At 37.9% G+C, this 20,783-nt stretch overlaps 1 protein-coding gene across 11 annotated transcripts in view; it reads left to right on the top strand.

Moving 5' to 3' along the window:
• Positions 1–20,783, top strand: part of DOCK9 (dedicator of cytokinesis 9) — a 240,087-nt gene that overhangs the window by 139,838 nt on the left and 79,466 nt on the right. For 10 of the 11 annotated variants that reach the window (XM_039849151.1, XM_039849144.1, XM_039849147.1 and 7 more), the window contains exons 8-15: positions 1,776–1,950; positions 2,868–2,935; positions 11,486–11,560; positions 12,837–12,977; positions 13,294–13,497; positions 13,891–14,013; positions 17,508–17,590; positions 18,161–18,283. In XM_039849151.1, coding sequence (XP_039705085.1) covers positions 1,776–1,950; positions 2,868–2,935; positions 11,486–11,560; positions 12,837–12,977; positions 13,294–13,497; positions 13,891–14,013; positions 17,508–17,590; positions 18,161–18,283 — 992 coding nt within the window. The remainder of the gene's footprint in view (positions 1–1,775; positions 1,951–2,867; positions 2,936–11,485; positions 11,561–12,836; positions 12,978–13,293; positions 13,498–13,890; positions 14,014–17,507; positions 17,591–18,160; positions 18,284–20,783) is intronic. The other variant, XM_039849146.1, reaches the window with a different exon arrangement.

Raw genomic sequence — 20,783 nt, 5'->3', positions numbered from 1 at the left:
TTTGGCAACTTCACATGGAAAGTATGAAGTAATTGCTTGTTCTATGACATTTTTTTGCCCATTTTCTGCACAGTGTATAGATGATTTATAAGTACAGCATCCTTGCATTATTATTCAGTCTCTGAAATACAGTTCAGAATCTAAAGTTCGACTTCAGTGGATGTTTCTTCCTTCATATTCTTTTTGCTGATGCAGGTGATAGTATTTTGCATTTAATGAATTTTATTTATGGCTTCAAAAATTTAAAATAATTTGTTTTTAATTCACATCTGTTTGTAAGCTAAATTCCAAAAGTTGTGGTTTAAGTGTTTGGGTTTTTTTAATATTGCTTTTGGACATTGTAAAAATTAGTTAATGCTATGAGTTTAAAGAAATGCCTAAACTAAATTTTAAAATAGACCTGAAAGGAATTCGGTTTAGAATTTTAAGCCCTAAAAGTATTTTAGAACCTTGAAGTGATTATACTTATTTTTCAGATAAGGAAACTAAGGATCAAAAAGGAATAATTCAGAATCAAGGCCCAATGTCCTCCTCCCTTTTAACTTTTTATTTTCATAATCATGAATATGTGAGGGGAAAGAGAACTCATTTTATATCCAGCCTTTGACTGCTCTGATTCTTGCCTTGAAGCGAAGTTTAAGTGAGGTCCAGGGCAGCAATTGTGGAACCCACAGTAGGCAGTCTGTACACAGCAGTTTGTGTGGCTTTGCTGGGAGTGGCACTCTTCGTGTTCTGAGAACTACACAGAGAAGCCTTTGGGAAGGTCGCCCTGTCCCCGAGACCTGCATTGAGGAGTCCCCTGAGGGACTGCAGCTAACCAGCTAGAATTTAGTGAGTGAGGGGTATGCTCCACCACAGGTTGGTGGGAGTTTGTGATATCACGTCCCTCAGCCTGTACCTACAAGAAATCTTGTGCTATGGTCCTCAGAGCTGAACTTCTGTCTAGTGCATTCATGGGGTGTTGTGGGGGGCAGGGGGGTTATTCCCCAGGGACTGTTTGGTAATATCTAGAGACATGTTTTGACCTTCACAACTGGCAGGGGTGGGTATGCTGCTGGCATCTAGTGGGTAAGGCCTACAATGCACAGGAGAGCCCCCACAACAATTATCAGCCCCAAACATCAGCAGTGTGGAGGTTGAGAAATCCTTCACATTCGATGCACATGGACTACTGTTTTTATACTTTGAATCAGACACCCTTTCACAGGCATAAAAGCCGGAGGCATGTGGGAAGGCTGGGAGAAGGTAGATATGGTGTCCTAATTCCTTTTGGGACTCATAAATGTTGAGTGAGTTCCAGATAAGAAAGTCAAACATTGATAGATAAGGGTTTGCTTTTAAAAACATAATACCACACACTAGTTAATTAAAAAAACAAAAAAACAAAAAAACTAGGGAAATCGAAATTTTTAAATGAAATTTCATTCACTCAGCTATTGTTCAAGAGCCTATTATTTGCCTGGCAGTGTTCTAGAAGTAGGAATGTGGCACTGGACAAAAGAAATCTCTGCTTTCATTCCATTGGAGGGGACAGACAACTGATAAGATGAGTGGGCAAAATATATAATGTGTCAGATGGAAAACCAAGCTATGGAGAAAATAAAGCAGGGAAGGTGGATAGTCGATGGAGTTTATGGGAAAGATGCTTGCATTTTTATATAGCTTGGTCCAAAATGCCAATGAGATAGCACCTATCGGCAAATTATATGGAGAAAAAATTTTAAGTCTATTCCAGTTCTTTTAACATATGTCTCTTTACCCTTTTCCCATTTCAGAACAACAAAGTCCGGCGTTTTGCTTTTGAGCTCAAGATGCAGGACAAAAGTAGTTATCTTTTGGCAGCAGACAGTGAAATGGAAATGGAAGAATGGATCACAACTCTAAACAAAATTCTCCAGCTCAACTTTGAAGCTGCAATGCAAGAAAAGCGGAATGGAGACTCTCATGAAGGTAGGGAGGTCTAGCTTTCCCCAGGTACAGGCACACTCTGCGGGTATCTTTACTTTTGCCAGAGGATATAGAAAGTGGACATGTATATTGCACAGGTACATGAGAAGTGGGAAAGATGTGAGCTTTTTACAGGTAGCCTGTCAAAAAAGATTTTGTCATATTAGGATTTACTACCCTGACGTCATTTTCATAAGGAAGAACCACAGCTTGAGTTTGAATCCCAGCAATAAATACCATTTTCAGTTATGAGACCTTGGGCAAGGTACTTACATTTTCTGAGCCTTGGTTTACTCACACATAAAATGGGAATAAAAATGGAATGTGTGGTTAGATGAGAAGATTAAGATAACGTATATCTAGTACCTAGCATAGAGTCAGCACTTAAAATACTAATCAGTTATTATTGTCATGAATCATATCCTTTGGAATTTTTAAGACAAAATTAAGATTGACAGAAGCCTCAGATTAAATTCATGTTTTGTTTCGTTTTGTTTCATTTTGTTTTAATTCCTAGGTGATTCTCAACTGTAGCTGTGTCTTAGAAATTCCTGGGAACTTTTAAAAAGTACTCTTTCCATTGTCCCACTAAAGATTCTGATTTAGTTGGCCTTGGATTGTGCCTGAGAAGGCCTGACTTTTAGTGTGTCTGATGGGTGTAGCCCTGTGGGCTGGTGTTCATAGCTAGTGTCAGTTCTAGTTGAACAGTGTCCATGCTCCACCAGCTACCAAATGTTTAACTCACCACTCGGCCTAGGCGTCGGTGTTTTGTTTTGTTTTTTAAACCTTCGAGCTGTTTCTAACGCAGAGTTGAAAACCACTGTACTCAGGGCACATAAGAAAAATGATCTTCTTCCTCCTGTTTTAAATAAAATGCATTCGATTGGGAGTGACTCACGTCATCTGTTTTAACATTTTAGATGACGAACAAAGCAAATTGGAAGGATCTGGTTCCGGTTTAGATAGCTACCTGCCTGAACTTGTTAAGGTAACATCATCATCTTAAATCTTTTGCTCTTCATAGAATGATATAGAAATAGTGCTCATTTCTTGGACTATTTCTTATTTCATCTGTTGCAATGATTAACAATTACATTGTGGTAAATCATTACAATGACATTGTAGTTACCGCTCTTTATTTTCTGACCCGAATATTTGGTTATATGAAATGCACTACTGACCTGAGTCAGATTTCAGTCTGTTTTCCAGAAAGTGCTTTACAAAGTATTCTTTTTTATTATTCTTTAAGTGTTTTTCCCTTCATTATATTTAATACTACATTACAAGTATTGAAGAAATATCCAAAATATAAATAAATGTTCCCATGGTAACGTGGAACTTACCATGTTCACACAGATGCACCCGCTTATTCAAGTTAATGCACACATTCCAGAGAGGATGGATCCCTGTTAATGTTGGCACTAAACCAAAGAGGGGTTGTCTGTGCTGTACAAATTTTTCATGGGTCGTTCTGAATGAAAAAAAATTACACCTGTTTTTTATAATTTTGAGAAACTTAATGTTACTGAAAAACACAAAGGAAAACAAAACAACCATATTCCCACCACCCAGATGCAACACCTGTTCCTATGTTGTCTTTTTAGCTTCTGTATTTTTGTAAAAAATAAAATATTAGTTATAGTTATTTTTAAACCTCATCCATATTTCATACTCTTCTTTTCCTGCAACCTCAGCCAGAGGCAACCACTAGTATTAGTTTTCTGGAATTACTGATATTTACTTTTTATATCTCTACCAATATATCTATCATCATGATATATATGGTTGTGTTTTGTATGTTTAAAAATGTTACAAAAATGCTAACTTATTATTCTGCACTTGCTTTTGTTTTTTTTTAGTTCAGCATTGTTTTTGAGATTAATCCTACTTTGTGTATAGATCTAATTTATCCCTTTTATTGCATTGTGTAAGCATTTTATGTCAGCTGTTCTATTATTTCCATTTTTTTCCTATCACAATGTTATAATGAATATCTTGTACTTGTCTCCTGTGTGCATCTATGAATGATTCTTTTTTAAAATGAGAGCAATATCTTTGTTTTCTTTAGTCCTTTGTATTCTTACTCTGCTACTGCCTTTCTATTCTTTTTTTTTTTCCCAAATACAGTGAAATAGAGACTGTACACACCCACATCTTAAAGACTGTAATAGAAAACATGGTTATCTATATACGGTTATAAATAGACTCGCATTCAGCACTGACCTTTCCTTTAGACAACATGTTTGTTCTAAAATGTGAAATCTCTCTCCCTGGCTAGGACTTTAGAATATTGTTTTTCTCAGACTTGACCGTTACCACAGTATCTTTTTGGCACCTGCCTATTAAAGCCAATTTCGGTGCCACCCTTGTAACTTCCTTTAAGGCTGGGAAGAGTTTTGGTGTGTGTGTTTGCTTTCTTGTGTCATGAACTTCTGTGTTTCCTATTTTATATTGAGATTTACTTCTTTGTTTCTGGATGTTTTGAGGTTCATAATTTCTCAAAGCACAATGTTTGTTGAAACAGATAATATATGCGATGCAATCTAGAATTCACAAAATAACTTTCTATACTTACTGGGTGAACACAATGGACACCCAGGAGATGACTCGTATTATTTCAGCCTAATGCTGATTAATTAGAAATCTGTATTTCTTCCTATGAAGACATAGGGGAGTTGTGCTCTCCCTTCTTCTGTCATCGTCCGTTACCGCCTTGCCAGCTAATTCAAAATTCCTTGATCCTAAGACCTAGGGAGATTTTTTTTTTTTTTTTTTGGTGGAAGGGGATTACACACACACACACGATACACAATAATAATAATAATACACACACACACATATCCATTTTTTTAAAAATCTGGTCATGTAATGTTGAGCTAAAGAAGCCTGACACAAAGCCTGACATGAAAAAAATATATTCATTTATTTATTATTTTAAAATAAATAACATATTTGGAGCTATTGTCAAACTGGGTAACAAGCAAATTAGCTGAAGCTATTTTAGTTGGTAAAATCAATTTAAATTGGTTTCAACTCCCATTTCTTACTATTTGTTTTGTTTTTATTTTTTATTGAAGTAGAATTCACATATAGTAAAATGCTTGGGCGCTAATTGTACAGCTTGATGGATATCACGTTTGTGCACCCACATAACCACCACCCAGATCAATATGTAGAAACTTCCAGCACCCCAGCAGACTGTCCTATAACCCCCTCCCAGCTGATACCCTCATTCTTTTGACTTCTATCATTGAAGATTAGTTTCGACTGTTCTAGACCTTCCTATAAATAGAATCATACCGTATGCACTCTTTGTGTCAGAACTCTTTAGCTCAACATTATGTGACCCAGATTTTTTTAAATGGATAGAATTGAATAGTGAATATTAAAGTGCACTGCCCTTAATAATGATAGCTGTTATTTGTTAAATATGGATATAGTGTGTGTGCATTAATGTATTTTTCACTGTGGATCATGGTCAAAGCTTGAAAAATGTAGCATTATAAGGGGCTTAAATGCTGTTTTTCCTCCCAGTTCTGAAGTGTTTTACAGATACTTTTATTTTAAGAAGGAAGAAAGAGGCAGAAGGTAATCTTTCAAAGGGAAAAAGAAAAAGAATAAAGAATTAAAATGTATTGTCATTCATTCAGTATGCTGCCATCACACTTGTAGGTGGCAGGTGTCCATCTGTGATGCCTTTTGTCAGCCTTCTCTGTTAACTGGTCATCCTGATTTTAGAAGGAATGGATTCTGTAGTTGGAGAATCTGAGATGGAAGTAAGGAGTGGGAGGGGAACGGGGAGAGAGACTCAAGGCACATAGCAAAGAGGGGCATTTAGTCAGGGGACGAAGAGGTAGAGAAGTCAGTACCAGGAAAGGAAGGTGTAAGAAAGGGTGCAGGAGCAGATCAGGCCACAGTTAAGTGAGATCGCAGAGAAGGGACTAGAACAATGGGGGCGGGCAGAAGGGGTTTAAAGGTGTAATTTAATGTCAGCCTCCTCTCTGTTCAACTCTTTCTGTTTCAGTTATCCTATTGCACTGGGTTGTGTTTTCCACTGTGACTGAGACATAACCAAACAGGATGTGTGGGACGGGAAATTGTTTTAGTACAAAAATAACTGATGTTTCATTCTGGAATATAATGAAGAGGCCCTTTACATATGATAGGGATGATATGGACTTAGGTTTTCAGAATATTTTATATATTCTTGGCCCTTATGTTGTTCGTACATTTAGTACTGAACATCATTATTTTACCATAAAACCTGTTCTTTTCTTCCTGTTTTCTACTATGGAACCAAACATGTTTGTTGTAAATGTTACAGCATTTATAGTATCAGAGTACTTTTATAAATATTTTTATTGAATACACAAACTGTAAAGTTAGTTGATTGGTTTTTTCCCTTCAAAGTCAAGGGTTAATATCAGATTGTAAGCTCGAAATTTCTTTCTCGAGTTATATTTATCTTAGGTGACATTGGGACATATATCACCTCCTTGAGTAAAATATGAAGAAAATCTCCATGCTTCCATCTTACATTTTTTCTCCTCCACAGCTTTTCTATTTTTGAGGTATTTTTGTACTCAAAGAACAGCAAGTCACCTTAATTTGGTCTTCCCATGTGATTCCGAAAGAGAAATATTGTTTCATGTTAATCCAAAATTGCTCACATCTAATGATCTTGTAACTTCTTTTTAGCTAATGAACTTATCTTTCTAGGTAAATCTTTACAGGATAAAGTATGGTGTCTCATACTTTACAGTTTCATTGAGGTCGATAAGAGTCAGGCAGCCAAGCTCAGCAGTACATGTCAGAATCAAAGCACAGTTTCACAGACACCTTTTCTAATTTTTAAACCAAGTCTATAATAGATGCTTCCTTCCCTGTATCCTAATCTAGAAAACTATGTCATTGTAATGTGATACAAAGTAATTGGCTTGTGTTGGTGAGGTCAGCCGGCTTTCCATTTCTTGATCCTCCTTATTCTATAACTTTGTGATATAGAGGATGAGATGATGGTCCTAGGGAGTTAGATATCTTGCAAGTAGTAGAATCATGGCACCTCTTTAAATGAAAAGTATATATTCTGGCCTCAAAGGATTTTGCGAAGTCCTCTGTTCCAGCCCAGTCTGTTTAAATGAGCCAACAGTCAACACAATGTAATTCTTCTGATAACTCGTCCTCAAAATAAGATGCTGTTAGCCATACTCTTTGGTCTTTGATTGTTTTGCCAGCAGTTCTTCTAGAAATGGAAATGTTTGGTCCATAATTACTTCTTAAGGGAGAAAACATTGTCAAGGTGTGTCATTAGTGATTAAACAAGGTTTATAGGAGAGGGGGAGATAGCCTTTGTTTATAGCCTTTGTTACAGGAGTAAGAGGAATAGACGAACCCTTCTCTTCTTTGACTTCCTTGCACGTGTCAGTTTTTACAGAGACTGGCTCTGTCATTGTTCATTTTCTCCATTTTCCTCTCTTTTTTCCTCTATTCTGAGCCTAGAGTGTTAGACCAGTAAGACCGTAGTAACAGGATTTGGGGAGAAGCCAGTACAATTCTTCCTACCTCCACAATATGAACTGATCACAGGTTATTTTAAAAGCAGAACTGGCTTCTGTCACTTTGAGAAGTGCTGGATGGCATAGTCTCTGGGTTAATTTTTTTTTTTACAGCTATATTTTAGATTGTAAGAGTACCTGATGTGCTTGCTATAATAAGTAAAAATATCCAAAATTATATAAAGAAAAATTAATCTTCTCCTTCATCCTCTATTACTACATTCCTGAGAGTCCTGATGTCATTAACCTGTTGTACTTTCTCTTTCACCAAACCAGTTGCTCTTAGAAACATATAAACATATGTAATGTTTTTAGTTTTAATATGCTTTTGATGTATACCTTACTCTGCAACTTGTTCTGTCACTTAAAAATATTTCATAGTTGTCCCTCTAGGGACGTAAAGGGTCTAGTTTACTCATTTTCATAGCTGCATAATATTCCAGATATGGATATTGCACACTTTATTCAGCCATCTCTTTATTTATAAACATTTAGGTTATTTTCCATTTTTAGCCTCTACAAACAGTGCACAATAAACATCATATTTGTAAGCTTAAATACATGTACTCTTATTTCATTAGGGGAAATTCTCCAAGGTGGGATTTCTGAGTCAGAGGTTATTATGTTTTTAATACTTTAAATATTGACAGGTTACTTTCCCAATAGGTTGTAACAATTCACATTCCCATTTTTCTGCATCCTCTCCAGAGGAGTAAAAAATGGTATTCACTGCTTTAGTTTGTGTTTTGCTGCTTAGTAGTGATATTTTTCATATGTGCATATATTGCCATTTGGGTTTCTTCCTCTTTGACTTGCCTACTCATATTCTTTACCTGTTTTTTTCCTGTCTAATAGAGTCTGGGCTCTGAAGCCAGACAGCCTGAGAAGCCAGGCTTCTATTTATTGTTCAGAGTTCTTGGGCAAAGTATCCCTTGTGCCTCAGTGTCTTCTCTTTTAAACAAGGATAACAATCGTACCTGCCTCCTACGGTTGTACAAAATTTAAGTGTGCATTTAGGGTGATACCTGGCATAGAGATGTTGGCTATTATCAATAAATACTAATTTTTATCATTATGATGTTTTCAGATATTATTCCCCGGCCCTGAGGCAAAGCCCTGCCCATCCTGAGCTTCATTTTCTTACCGTCCAGGTTTTACTTGGTCATTCTTCAAACACTATCTCTTGGGCATCCCTTCTGTTTGATTTATCCTAGGCCTTGAGAGGGAAGGGAGAAGCTTTAAGATGTTGAGTTTGCTTTTTCTCTATCTCATAGCAGAGCTGTCAATGTATATAAGGTAGATTATAAGCTTTTAGGTTATTTTTACATCTAAAGTCGTCCCTTCTTTCTCCTTAAATGATTTCTCCAGTGAAGACTGTATCTCTTAGATATTAGTGGTGACATCAAGATGCTTCGAGTTTATTTTGGCTAGTTTTTTTTTTCTTTTCATGTGTCTGCATCCCTATTTGTTCTATAATTTTATGGCGCTCAGCAGTCATTCTTGTTTTATTCATTTCTCATCTCCTAGCTTAGTCAACTTGGGACAACAAGCATCTTTCAGAAGGGCACAAGGAATTGCGTCTACATTTAGAACCCATTGCTCCACTCCAGTATCTGAGACCACAGTATTTGCCTCTTTTGAAGGACTCAAACATAAATTCAGGAGTAGAATGCATTACTGTTAGTGGTGGTTTACAGTACCTTGTATTGATGTTTTTGTTAGGAAATGTCATGGGCTATATACAAAGTAAAACAAATACTTGGGGTTCAGTTAAGTAGATTCTGCATGTCCACGTTCTTGCTCTTTTGGTGTGAAAAATTAGGAGAGGTGATAGGCAAGATGGAGTTACGAAGTCGCCCCATCCTCTACATGGAGCAAACCTGCCTCAGCCACAGGCACTTGTTTTCCGCTGTAAGCATGAACAGACGATTTGTAGGAATGCCCCTTAACCTCCAGAAGCCTGAAAGCTCTCAGAGATAGCATCAAGATAAACTTTTGTTGTGGCAAGAGACTTGAGCCATCGTCTCGTTCAGCATCTTTACTCAGATATGAAAATGAAGTCCAGGGAGGCTAAGTGACTTCCTCAAGTTCACACTGCTCGTTAACGACTGAACTACAGCTAGAATCCAGTTTCTTAGTTTTCTCATAGTTGTTTCATTGTGCTAGACATAGACAGTTGGTTAAATATAGTAGTGATAGAGTTTGGTCATTGCGAAGAATCTATTATAACAACTACATGCCTGAGAAAATTAAGGTGATGGTCAGTTTCTCATTAGCTATGATTTGGAGTGAAATAATGGACCTTGTTCAGTCACCAGCATAGAGGACAAGACACCCTCTCCACTGTGGCTCTCATTGATCCATCATCCCATGCTAAGATGCGACTTTGCAGAAAGGAACAGTTGAGAGAGGACATTCTAGTCTGACTTTATAGATTTAACCATGGAGATTGAGAGTAACAAGAACAACAGGATGTGGATTTATAGGCACCAGGCATGAGAAATAATGTGGTTGGAAATGACTTCTAATATCTTAGAAGCTTCTTTCTGTTCTCAAATCCCACTCTTCCAGCCCCCTATCTGTGCTACCTGTCTTTTTCCCTCAGTGCCTTCTCTTCTCTAAGTCTAATTTCAGCCTTCCTACAGTATGCTTCAATTCCATCTCTCTAGTTGTCTCCTGGATGTTTCCAGTTGGTGGAAATCTCATGGGCATTTCCAGACTCCGCTTTATCGCCTCTCCACAAACCTGCTCTTTCTCCTGCATTATCTATCTCAGTTAATGGATTGACCGGTCAGCAAGCTACCCAAGACAGGAATGTGGGACTTGTTATGGGTCTTGCTGTGAAACTGGGAGGCAGTTATGATAACCCAGGAGAGACCAGATGGGCCTCCTAGTCTTTCCCTTTTTAATCCACTGCCTCAGACCTACCTGAGTGATGCTTCTAAAATGCAGAACTGGTTATTTTATTTCCTTGCTTAAAGAATTGCAGGATTTTTTGGATTCTGAATGAAATCCCCAGTCCTTAACATATAAATCCCAGTCTCATTTCTCTTTAATGCTTTAATGAATAACTTGGTCATTGCTCAGGTAGGACTTGTACCTTTGTACCTGCAGTACCTTTGTACCTCCGTCTAGAATGCCTGTCTCTCCTTTCTTGGCCAAATGTTCTTATACTCCAAGACTACCACTTCCTAGTCCAGGTTAGCTCTCACTGTACCTTACGCTTCCTTTTGCCATTCTTGCTCCCTGTTTATATTCCATCTTCCCAGCTAGTGTTCCTTGGGGATAGGAACTTTATTTCATTCATGTTTGTGTCCCTAGTGCCTGACACATAATAGGTGCTCAATAAACATTTATTGAGTGAATTAGCAATGTGCCCTCTTGCCTGCCATAAACACCTAGGTTATCCTTCAAGATCTGCCATAGTTTTTCCTATCTTCACCATTCAAAACATCTTTCTTTTTCTTTGCTTTTCTTTGCTAGAAAGGACCCTAAATCCTTTCTATCATCTGGGTTCATTTCCACACTCAGTGTCTTATCTGTCCTGTTTATCCTTTTCATTCGGCCTGATATGTTCATGTTTTCCTCCTTTTTGCTGTCTCAATTCCACCCTTTCATTCAGAGCTTGTCCTCTATTCTATTACTTTATGATTCCTTTCTTGATAGTAATGTTTAGTTATTCTCTCTTGCTTTCTTTGTATTGATTTTGATTCTCCAGAAGTGAAGCCATTTGATTGCCAGCTTCGGAAGGGCAGGGATCGGGAATTAACCTCTTTTTCTTCCCCACAGCACTCTCTCCGTGTGCCTCATATTTGATAGCCTAGCCTTGTTCGTTGACATGCGGCTGACTCTCCAAGATGAGGGCAGAGTAATCCGGCAGTCTGGCTCTTCCAGATGGGGTTGTTTTCAAACCTATTTGGACACCCCTGTAAGAAATGGGTTTTTTAAATGTAATTTTTATTTTTCGTTTATCTTGTTAACAGAGTACCAGAGAAGCAGAAATCAAACTGAAAAGTGAAAGCAGAGTTAAACTCTTTTATTTGGACCCGGATGCCCAGGTAGGAACTATTTTAATGTTTAAAATAATTGAAGAAATAAATCTTTGGACAGATTATTTGTTTGCTTGTTTATTTTGGACTGACAAGTAATGTAACAACAATATGTAAAATTCAGGAAGAAGAAGAAAAATCAAAACAACCTATAATCTCATTACCATAGCACAACCATTAAGAATATTTGATATTCAAAAGATAGTTGAAGACTAAGATTTATCCAAAAACATTCTCAACTCCATAAATAATATTTAATTTACCCCATAAAATAGCTATCAGAAAATAATAAGCGTTATTGCAGATGCCCAGCACACAGTGATATTTCCTGACTAGCCCAAACTCAGTCTGAAGTGTAAGACTTACAGTACATGCAGTCCACATCTGTGTCCCAACAAAACCCAAAACACAGTGTGGCTAGGGCCTCCTGGGCTTCCCACAAATAGGGTTGCTCTGAGGGGCAACAGTTCTGCTCTATTTCCTTCTGTATTTTTCCCCTCTTCATTTGTGGTCTGTTTTATAGAACTTCTTTTCTCTATTTAACTTTAATAATAAATATTTTTCTGTGTTTCTTGACAGACTTCATAACCATATGTATTTTTGCTTCTTGACAGTTTTTTTTATTTGTTGTGATAAAGTATGCATAACAAAATTTACCATTTTAATTATTTTTAAGTGTGCAATTCAGTGGCAGTAAGTACGTTCACAGTGCTGTGCAAGTGTCACCCCTATCCATTTTCAGAACCTTTTTATCATCCCACGCAGAAACTTCTCCATTAAACAATAACTTTCATACTCCTACTTTTCCTCACCTCCCCCTAATCTCTATTCTATTTTCTGTCCTTATTAGAATTTGCCTATTCTAGGAACCGCATATATGTGAAATCATACAATATTTGTCCTTTTGTATCTGGCTTGTTTTAGCATAGTGTTTTTAAGGTTTATCCATGTTGTAGCTTGTATCAGAATTTTATTCTTTTTTGTGGCTGAGTAATATTCCATTGTTTGTATTTATTGTATTTTGTTTTTCCATTCGTCTGTTGATGGACACTGGGTTGTTCATGACCACAATTTTTAAGCTCTGCATAATAATTCATTAAATAGATATACCATCATTTTTTGACCATTATTATAAACTATATAAACTTATAAAATAGTAACACTATTGTAAGTAATGAGTGTATGTGGCTTTTCCATATTTTAGGCAGTTTCCTTAAGATACATTTATTATGTTTTTTTTTTATGTGAGGATAATGTATTTATGTATTTGCATTTTTTTTTAAAGAAGCTTGACTTCTCATCAGCTGAGCCAGAAGTGAAGCCATTTGAAGAGAAGTTTGGAAAAAGAATTCTTGTAAAGTGCAATGATTTATCTTTCAATTTGCAATGCTGTATTGCCGAAAATGAAGAAGGACCTACTACAAATGTAATTTTCCTTAAAGATTTTTTAAAAAAATATTTGAATGTTTCAGATGTGCCCGTTGTAGTGAAATCTAGACATGAAATCCCAGCTTCCAGTATCAAGGAAATACAATGTTTAAATCAGGATGTGGAGGGTTGTTTAGCCTACGGGGACAGGACGTTGGTGACAAAGGATAGGGATCAAGTCTATTTCTCTTTAGAAGTAGTTTACATCAACAATCATAAATAGTGCTAGTAATTTCTTCTTTGATAACAGCATTCTTCTTTTCCCCCGAGAGTTTGAGCCACAGTGATGGTCTGGATTGTTTTGTTTTGTTTAGGTAGAGCCTTTCTTTGTTACCCTGTCCCTGTTTGACATAAAGTACAACCGAAAGATTTCTGCTGATTTCCATGTGGACTTGAACCATTTCTCAGTGAGGCAGATGCTGGCCACCACATCCCTGGCTCTGATGAATGGCAGCAGGCAGAGCTCGCCTGCCCTTCAAGACATCCTTCATGAGGCTGCCATGCAGTATCCAAAGCAGGTGGGGAGCATGAGCCCAGTCGTCACACTACTAAGATTTACCTTGCACGTGCTATGTGAATACACAGAGACTTTGTAATGCACAATTGGGGTGAGACTTCTGATTATATTGACAGCATAGCTAATTAGACAGTAAAAGCAAGCTGAGAGAGAAGCGCTTTTTGATTTCTCATTTCTTCTTTCTAAACTTTCTGCCAGTTGCCTCCCCACCACCCCAAATAGCCTATTTGAGCGGATGGTGAATTATTGATCAGTTAACCAGTTTGGCACTGAGTGCTTCTTAATGGCTATACTGTTTCACTAGTCTTTGCTGCATTGGAACCTTTAATATTCATAGGATTTGTTTAATGCGGTTGTGAATTGTTCTCACTGAAGAAAATTGTTTGTCCCCTAGGGAATATTTTCAGTCACGTGTCCTCATCCAGATATATTTCTTGTGGCTAGAATTGAAAAAGTCCTTCAGGGGAGCATCACCCATGGTGCAGAGCCGTACATGAAAAGTTCAGATTCTTCTAAGGTATGGATGACTTTTATGCTTGGTGATGATGAGTAGCAATTGAGGAAAAAAGCGTTCTCTGTTGAAATAGAAACGCTTAAAGAAATCAAAGTTAAACCATATTTATATTTCAAAAGATACAGACTACAGAGATTTACTCTTATACTTGATCCTTGTGTCTGGTTTTCAGTGAAAAAGGAGTCCTATGTGTAAATAAAATGCTTCATTTGGCTAGACTATCTTGATATCATGAAATAACCTGCAAAGGAATTACTATTAAAGCTTAGTAGTAAGCTTTCTGTCATTATGAAGTGCATATGTTATATTCAAATAGAGTTCATTCCACTTGATGTGTCTCTCAGGCTCTGGAATTATTTTGGGATCCATTTATACTTAACTATGAGACAGTAAACCAGATAGACTAGGAGATGATCTGGCTCAGACGGTATGTCCAGTAGTGCTGATGGTTCCGGTCTATTCATGATTTGTCAGTTGGGGTAGGTTTTGGTGGCAGAAGTGGAGCGACCTTACGTAGAAGACAGAAGGAAACATTACGTATATTTGGTATATGTGCAAAGTAGCATTCATTACCTGGAGAGTGTGTAGGTGTGGATGTACCATAGAATTATTAAATATTAGAAGTAATCTAGTCGAAGACTTCCTTTCACACTTTAGAAAACTGAGGTTACAAAGGTATAGTTACCTGCTCAGTGTCCCACAGCTAGAATGACCAAAGGTCACTTGACTTTCACTTTCTAGCACATAAAGCTACCTGGTTAGACTAAGTTATTGAGTGCTGTCCTTGCCAATTTATAGTATTTTTAGTTAAAAAAAAATTTTTTTTGTAAGTCGTCATTCGAGAGAGGGCCCTGATATATTGACCAAGGACTGGTCAGCAGTAGGAAGGGACACCCCAGAGGCTCTAATGGAGGTTTAATGAGCTGATTCAAAGCTTTCACTCTTTTTCTCCATGGCCACCCATACATCACAGGTGTGTACACCAAGACCGAGGATAGTCCTTAAAGGACAGGTTGTAGGAGTCAGACACCTTGGTGCTGAGCACCTAATCAGCCTAGATACTTTGAACAAATCATGTCACCAATCTGGGCCCTGGGTTTCCCATCTGTAGCTGAAAGATGATGTTACTACCTTCCCCTACCTTCCTCTCAGGAAGCACTAGGACCAAATAGATAATGTACAAGACAGTGCTAATATGGACACTGCAAATCATTGACCCATATCAGACATCGTTATCAGTTATTACAGCCCCAGTCAAGGAAAAGCCCATTTGCCCAGGCACATTGCTTCAGACAATATGCCTTTCTGGCTGATAAAAGCTAAGTAAAGTTTAGTTTCTGGAGAGAAGCTACTTTATTTTTCAAAATCAAGTCTGTAAAACCTTGGATAAGAAGCTCTTAGCTCTTTGATGTTTTGGTTAATAATCGATGAAGGCCCAAGATAGGTCTATCCCCTTAAACGAGTATGCATCACATTTCCAAAGCCCATACACATCAACTTCGCTATTTCTGCCTGCCACATGGACAGTTTCAAATGTGGCAGGCCATGTTGGTGCAAAAATCGCCTATCACTGTGAGCTAGACATTATACTCCACACTCGTGCCCATTGGGCATCTGCTGATGTCTGCTCTTCGTCACTTATGGGATGTAAAGCTCAGCTATGTGCATGTTATTCCATTTGCAGAGATTTAGACTCAACCAGCTCACATCAGAATAGAAGGTTTGACAGAGATATTACAGAAGGATGATTATTTTCTGTATATCAAAATTTCCTCATGTTTTCTAAGATGGTCTAGAACATCATTTGGAGTAAATTTTTGTTTTGGAGGAAATTTTTATGAAAAGTGTCATTAGGTGTTCACCATGAATAGACTTTTTTAAAAAGAAAGAAAAATTTAAAAAAAAAAAACCTAAAGGGCAAAAATGAGTTTTTCACTCTGACTTTCACATACATTATGTTCCGTTTACACCCTTGGGAAGTCTGAGAGCTCAGTCCTCATTCACTGCAAGGAAGAGGGAAACTTATTTGAAGACTTGTGTTTTAGCTTTAAGTTTTATGTAAATACTACATTTTACTCCAAAATATCATGAGTGTTGTTAGACCCTAAAAATAATAGTTTCTACCAAAATTGCGACTCCAGAAAGGTAATCCCTATTCCCCTGTGACTGCAAACCCCCGCGTGCCCACTGGAACATACTCCACCTGAAGAAAAAAGGGAGGGGCTAGATGAGCTCCTGACATCTATTCAATCAAGACGTGTTTTCCAGTTCACTCACAAAGGCAGCAATTCCCTCAGTGTGATGATGGTAGAATCATCATGTTTTGTAACTGGAAGGGGTAATGAAAAATGTAAACCATGCCTTTGTTTCCAAGGTATGGAAAGTGGAAAGTAGAGCCCAGAGAGGTGCAATGACCTCTAGATTCACACAGCTGGGTTCAATTTGACTTAGAGACAGATGGCTCTATCGTTCTACTTCTGGGTCTTCTAGATAAGCACTCTCAAACCTGGTACCCACGGCTCACTGGAGGTCTTCTAGATGGAGATTCTGACCCGGAAGTTGTGGGTAGGGCCTGAGACTCTGCATTCTAGGTGATGCTGATGCTGTAGCTCTGCAGAGTACAGTCTGATTCACAGGCACTAGATCACTTTTCCCCAAATTGGTTCAACTTTGATGTACTTAAGTAATGTAAAAGACCCTTCAAAACCTCACTCTGACTCTGAATCACTCAAAGTTTGCAATGGTAATAATGCAGTATCCCAAAACAAGCAAATTTGGAAAAATTGTCATCTACTTTAGCAATAGGGGTATAGTTGATTAATAGACCGTGCATACATCTTAGGCCAAAAGCAAATCCGCTTTACTGTGTACTATCAGTCAGCCCACAGCAAGCCAAAATTGATCATTAGGAAGTGAAAATAACAGTAATTTATGCTTGCAAAGCAAGACTATAGCAATTGAAAACCCTTGCCTAACTTAAGTCAACACCTATGATGTCTTAAAAATGATTATTTCTCCTCTAACTGTGGAACTCCAGTGCACATAAGGAGCTGTGAAATCTTAGTATTTTCATTAGTCTGCTCACTTAAATTCTAGTAATGGAAAATACTTTGGTATGAATACCAAGTATTAGTAATTACTGATAATTCAGTAGACTTCTGATAAGTAGCCCTTAGTCATAAGAAACTATGAAAGCCTATGCTATGGCATGTTTGTTGCCTGTGAAAGCGACATTTTACATAAGAAAAGATATGATATTTTGAGAATAGTCTTCATTGTCTATTCATTGAAAATCACTGCTAGAGAATGCATTAAACAATATACTCTGCACTGGATATAAATCCAGCTATATTCATTACAGCAAGATGTGTTTTTCCGTGCATCTGGTACTACAGTAAGAGCTTATTTAATAAACATGTGATGACGGCTCTTTAGATAATAATTCTCCTGTCAGTGAGATGCAACATCTCTTCCACATTTATTCTGATGTCTTCAAGGTTGCTCAGAAGGTGCTGAAGAATGCCAAGCAGGCATGCCAAAGACTAGGACAGTACAGGATGCCATTCGCTTGGGCAGCAAGGTAAGGGGAACATTGTTTATGCCTTTGATATAGATACGTGGAGATAGACAGATTTATAGATCTACTGACCTGTTTATTGCCCAGAGACAAAGAGGATTTAAATGTGTAAAATTGAAAAATAAATAATCCCCATATTGGAATAATCATGTAATTGAGTCACAGAAAGGAAAGATACTGGTTGGAAGGTAGCTATGTAGAACCGGCAGGATGAATAGGAGTGTTTATTGCAGGAGTGGCATTCCAGGTTTCAGCCACATGTCAGCAGCTAGGAGTAGGGTGGCAGCCCAGTGAGGCCTACAGATCCTCTTTATTTGTGATCTCTACTTCTTATGTATTTGACTGTGTATGTTATTTCCTAAGCACAAGCCATTTGCTGGAAATGTTTTCTACGTAAATTGAGTTAGTTCTGTTCATCCTCGTAAATATCTTCCATGTTTTTGGATAATGAGATTTCTATTGGCTACAGCCAATGGAATAATAATTAGTCTTCACATAGAAACCAGAATTAAGTTGTGGATTTATTTTGGTCTTTTGGAAACTCAGTTTAGAAATGTCCTTTGGCTATTTCAGGACGTTGTTTAAGGATACATCTGGAAGCCTTGACAAAAATGCCAGATTCTCTGCTCTCTACAAGCAAGACAGCAATAAGCTCTCCAATGACGACATGCTCAAGTTACTTGCAGACTTTCGGAAGTGAGTCTAAGGCCTTACTTATTTCCACACCAGAAAAATAGAAGTTGTTTGGTGGGACAGGAGGAAGCAGGAGCAGCCTATAAATTGCTCCACTCACGTATCATGGGGCATATTGGATGAATGGTAATTTTACCTCAAGTCCTTGGGATTTAACATTGGAAGAGTATCCTGGTTAATTTGAATTCTGTAAAGGGAGTTTTTGATGGTCACGTGAAGATTGAGTTGGGGGTAAAGATGAGCCTGCGGGGAAGGAGACAATTAAGGAACTTTTGGCAAGAGATGGGAAGGGACTCAGCAAAGCTACTTCAAGTGGGAATAGGAAGAAGGGGACTAGTTTAAGTCACGTCAGAGAGGCCTGGTTACTAGGTCTCGGTTTCCTGATTGGGTGTTAGGGTGGTGGTCTCAGATAAATAACTCCCGGGTTGCTGATGTGTGCAGTAAAGTGACTCGTGGAACTATTAACTAGATGGGTGATTGGGGGGAAAGGATAATAACATATAGCACTTATTGTTTATAAGCATTGTTCTAAATGTTTTCCTTATGTTAATGAGTTTATTAGTTTCTGAGAGCTGCTATAACAAAGCACCACAAACTTGGTGGCTTAAAACAACAGAAATTTATTTTCTCACAATTCTGGAGGCTAGAAGCCCAAAATCAAGGTGTTGGCAGGGCCCCTTTCCCTCTGAGACTCTAGGAGAAGATCCTTCCAGCCTCTTCCAGCTTCTGGTAGCCCCAGGTCTTCCGTGACTTGTGGCAGCATCACTCCAGTCTCTGCCTCTGTCTTCATATGGCTGTCTTCCTGTGTGGCTCTGTCCAGACTTCCTTCTTATAAGAACATGCCATATTGGATTAGGGCCAACCCTAGTGACCTCATCTTCACTTGATTACATCTGCAAAGATCCTACTTCCAAATAAGGTCACATTCATAGGTACCTGGGGTTAGAACTTCAACTTACCCTTTGGGGACACGATTCAACCCTTAGCAATGTGGTGAAGAGAGGTTAAGCAATGGCGGAAGTCAGTCTGACTGAGAATCTGCCTTTATCCACTCCATTATAAGGAGTTCATTTTCGAACTTATAAATAACTGATTTCCTTAGCTGGGGATGTGGGTTTTATCCTCCGGGAGAATTCTGGGAATGAGAAAGAACTGAAGGTATTAAAAGATATTGAAATGAAAAGAATGGCCAAGAGCCAGCTGTTACTATTCTGTACTTTAGGAACCTTTCAGTCTTTTTTTATTTCAAAAAAATGTAAATCAAAGTAACAATATCAGTTTGCCTAGGACTCAGGAATGGCTGTTTAGCTTTCTTTAACTTCATTTTCACCTTTTTTCACCGTTATTCTGATTTTCAGAATTCTAAATAGAGCCACAATTAACATCTCTTAAAAACTCTTACTTATAATGAATAATATGTTATCATTCATAATGTGTTGTCATATAACAATTATTATAATGTTTTTATTTGAGTTGTAGGAAACTTTTAGTCTTGCCTGCAGAATAAAAAATTGTTTTCTTTGAAAACTCCAGTCACCTATAGTTAAATAGATTACAATTTTCCCTCACCAGTGTACAGTGCAAGTCTCAATAATCCTGGTGTACGTCTGTCTGTATGTACTCACTCAGGAAGGCGAACACACTATTGTTAAGGAAGAGAGTTTATCTCTATGACCTCATTTTTGAAAATATTATATATATATTTTTTTTTAATGTAAATGAAGAAATGGATAGGCAAATAGCTAAGTAGATGGAAAGATAGATAGACGTAAAAATAGACCTATAGTCTAAATACCAGAATGTTAGTCACAGTTATCTCTAAAGAATGACTTTTTCACTTCCCACTTTATAGCTTTCCATGATTTACATGGACATATTTTTAAAACTAACGTTTACTTTTATATTTCAACAAAACAAACAAGGAAGTATTTTTGTACATGATGGAGGTTGAAAGCCTGTCTCAGAAGTTACTTCCTAGCTGATTAGCTTGAAGATTCCCCTGCAGTGGCAGCTCTTCGTGGGGGAGGCCCAGGCTCTTGGATCTGGCTTCCTCAGCAGAGACTGAAGGATGGGCCTTGACAGGGTCTTTAATCAACAAGCAAGCCTGAGGCCAGGCAGCAAAGAGCACAGACCTTCACTGGTTCAGAGCATAGTGCTCTGAACACATGCATACCAGGCCTTCATGTGTGTGCTCCCAAACACATGCATACCAGGCCTTCATGTGTGTGCTCCATGTGTGTGTCCTTCATGTGTGTGGGAAAGATTTCGTGGTAAGAGTTTGCTCCAGATGGCCAGAAACTCAAAAATAGGGATCCAGCCTTGTCAGCATCAGAAGGCACAGCCACGCAAGGGGAGCCACCATCTGCTAAATAAGAATCCAGAGAAATGCAGGTGTCCACTGCCTGTGTTCTTCCCAGCAGAGTTAGGGAAGCAGAGGATTCCTCTTTCTTTCTCTCTTTCTTTTTTTCAAACACTAATGTTGCTCTTTTTTTTTTTTTTTTCC

The sequence above is a fragment of the Pteropus medius genome, unplaced genomic scaffold (genome assembly GCF_902729225.1).
Source record: "Pteropus medius unplaced genomic scaffold, Ma_sr-lr_union100, whole genome shotgun sequence".
NCBI classification, from domain to species: Eukaryota; Metazoa; Chordata; class Mammalia; order Chiroptera; family Pteropodidae; genus Pteropus; species Pteropus medius.
Note: the sequence above shows the minus strand (reverse complement) of the source record. Positions and strands in the feature narration are given on the sequence as shown.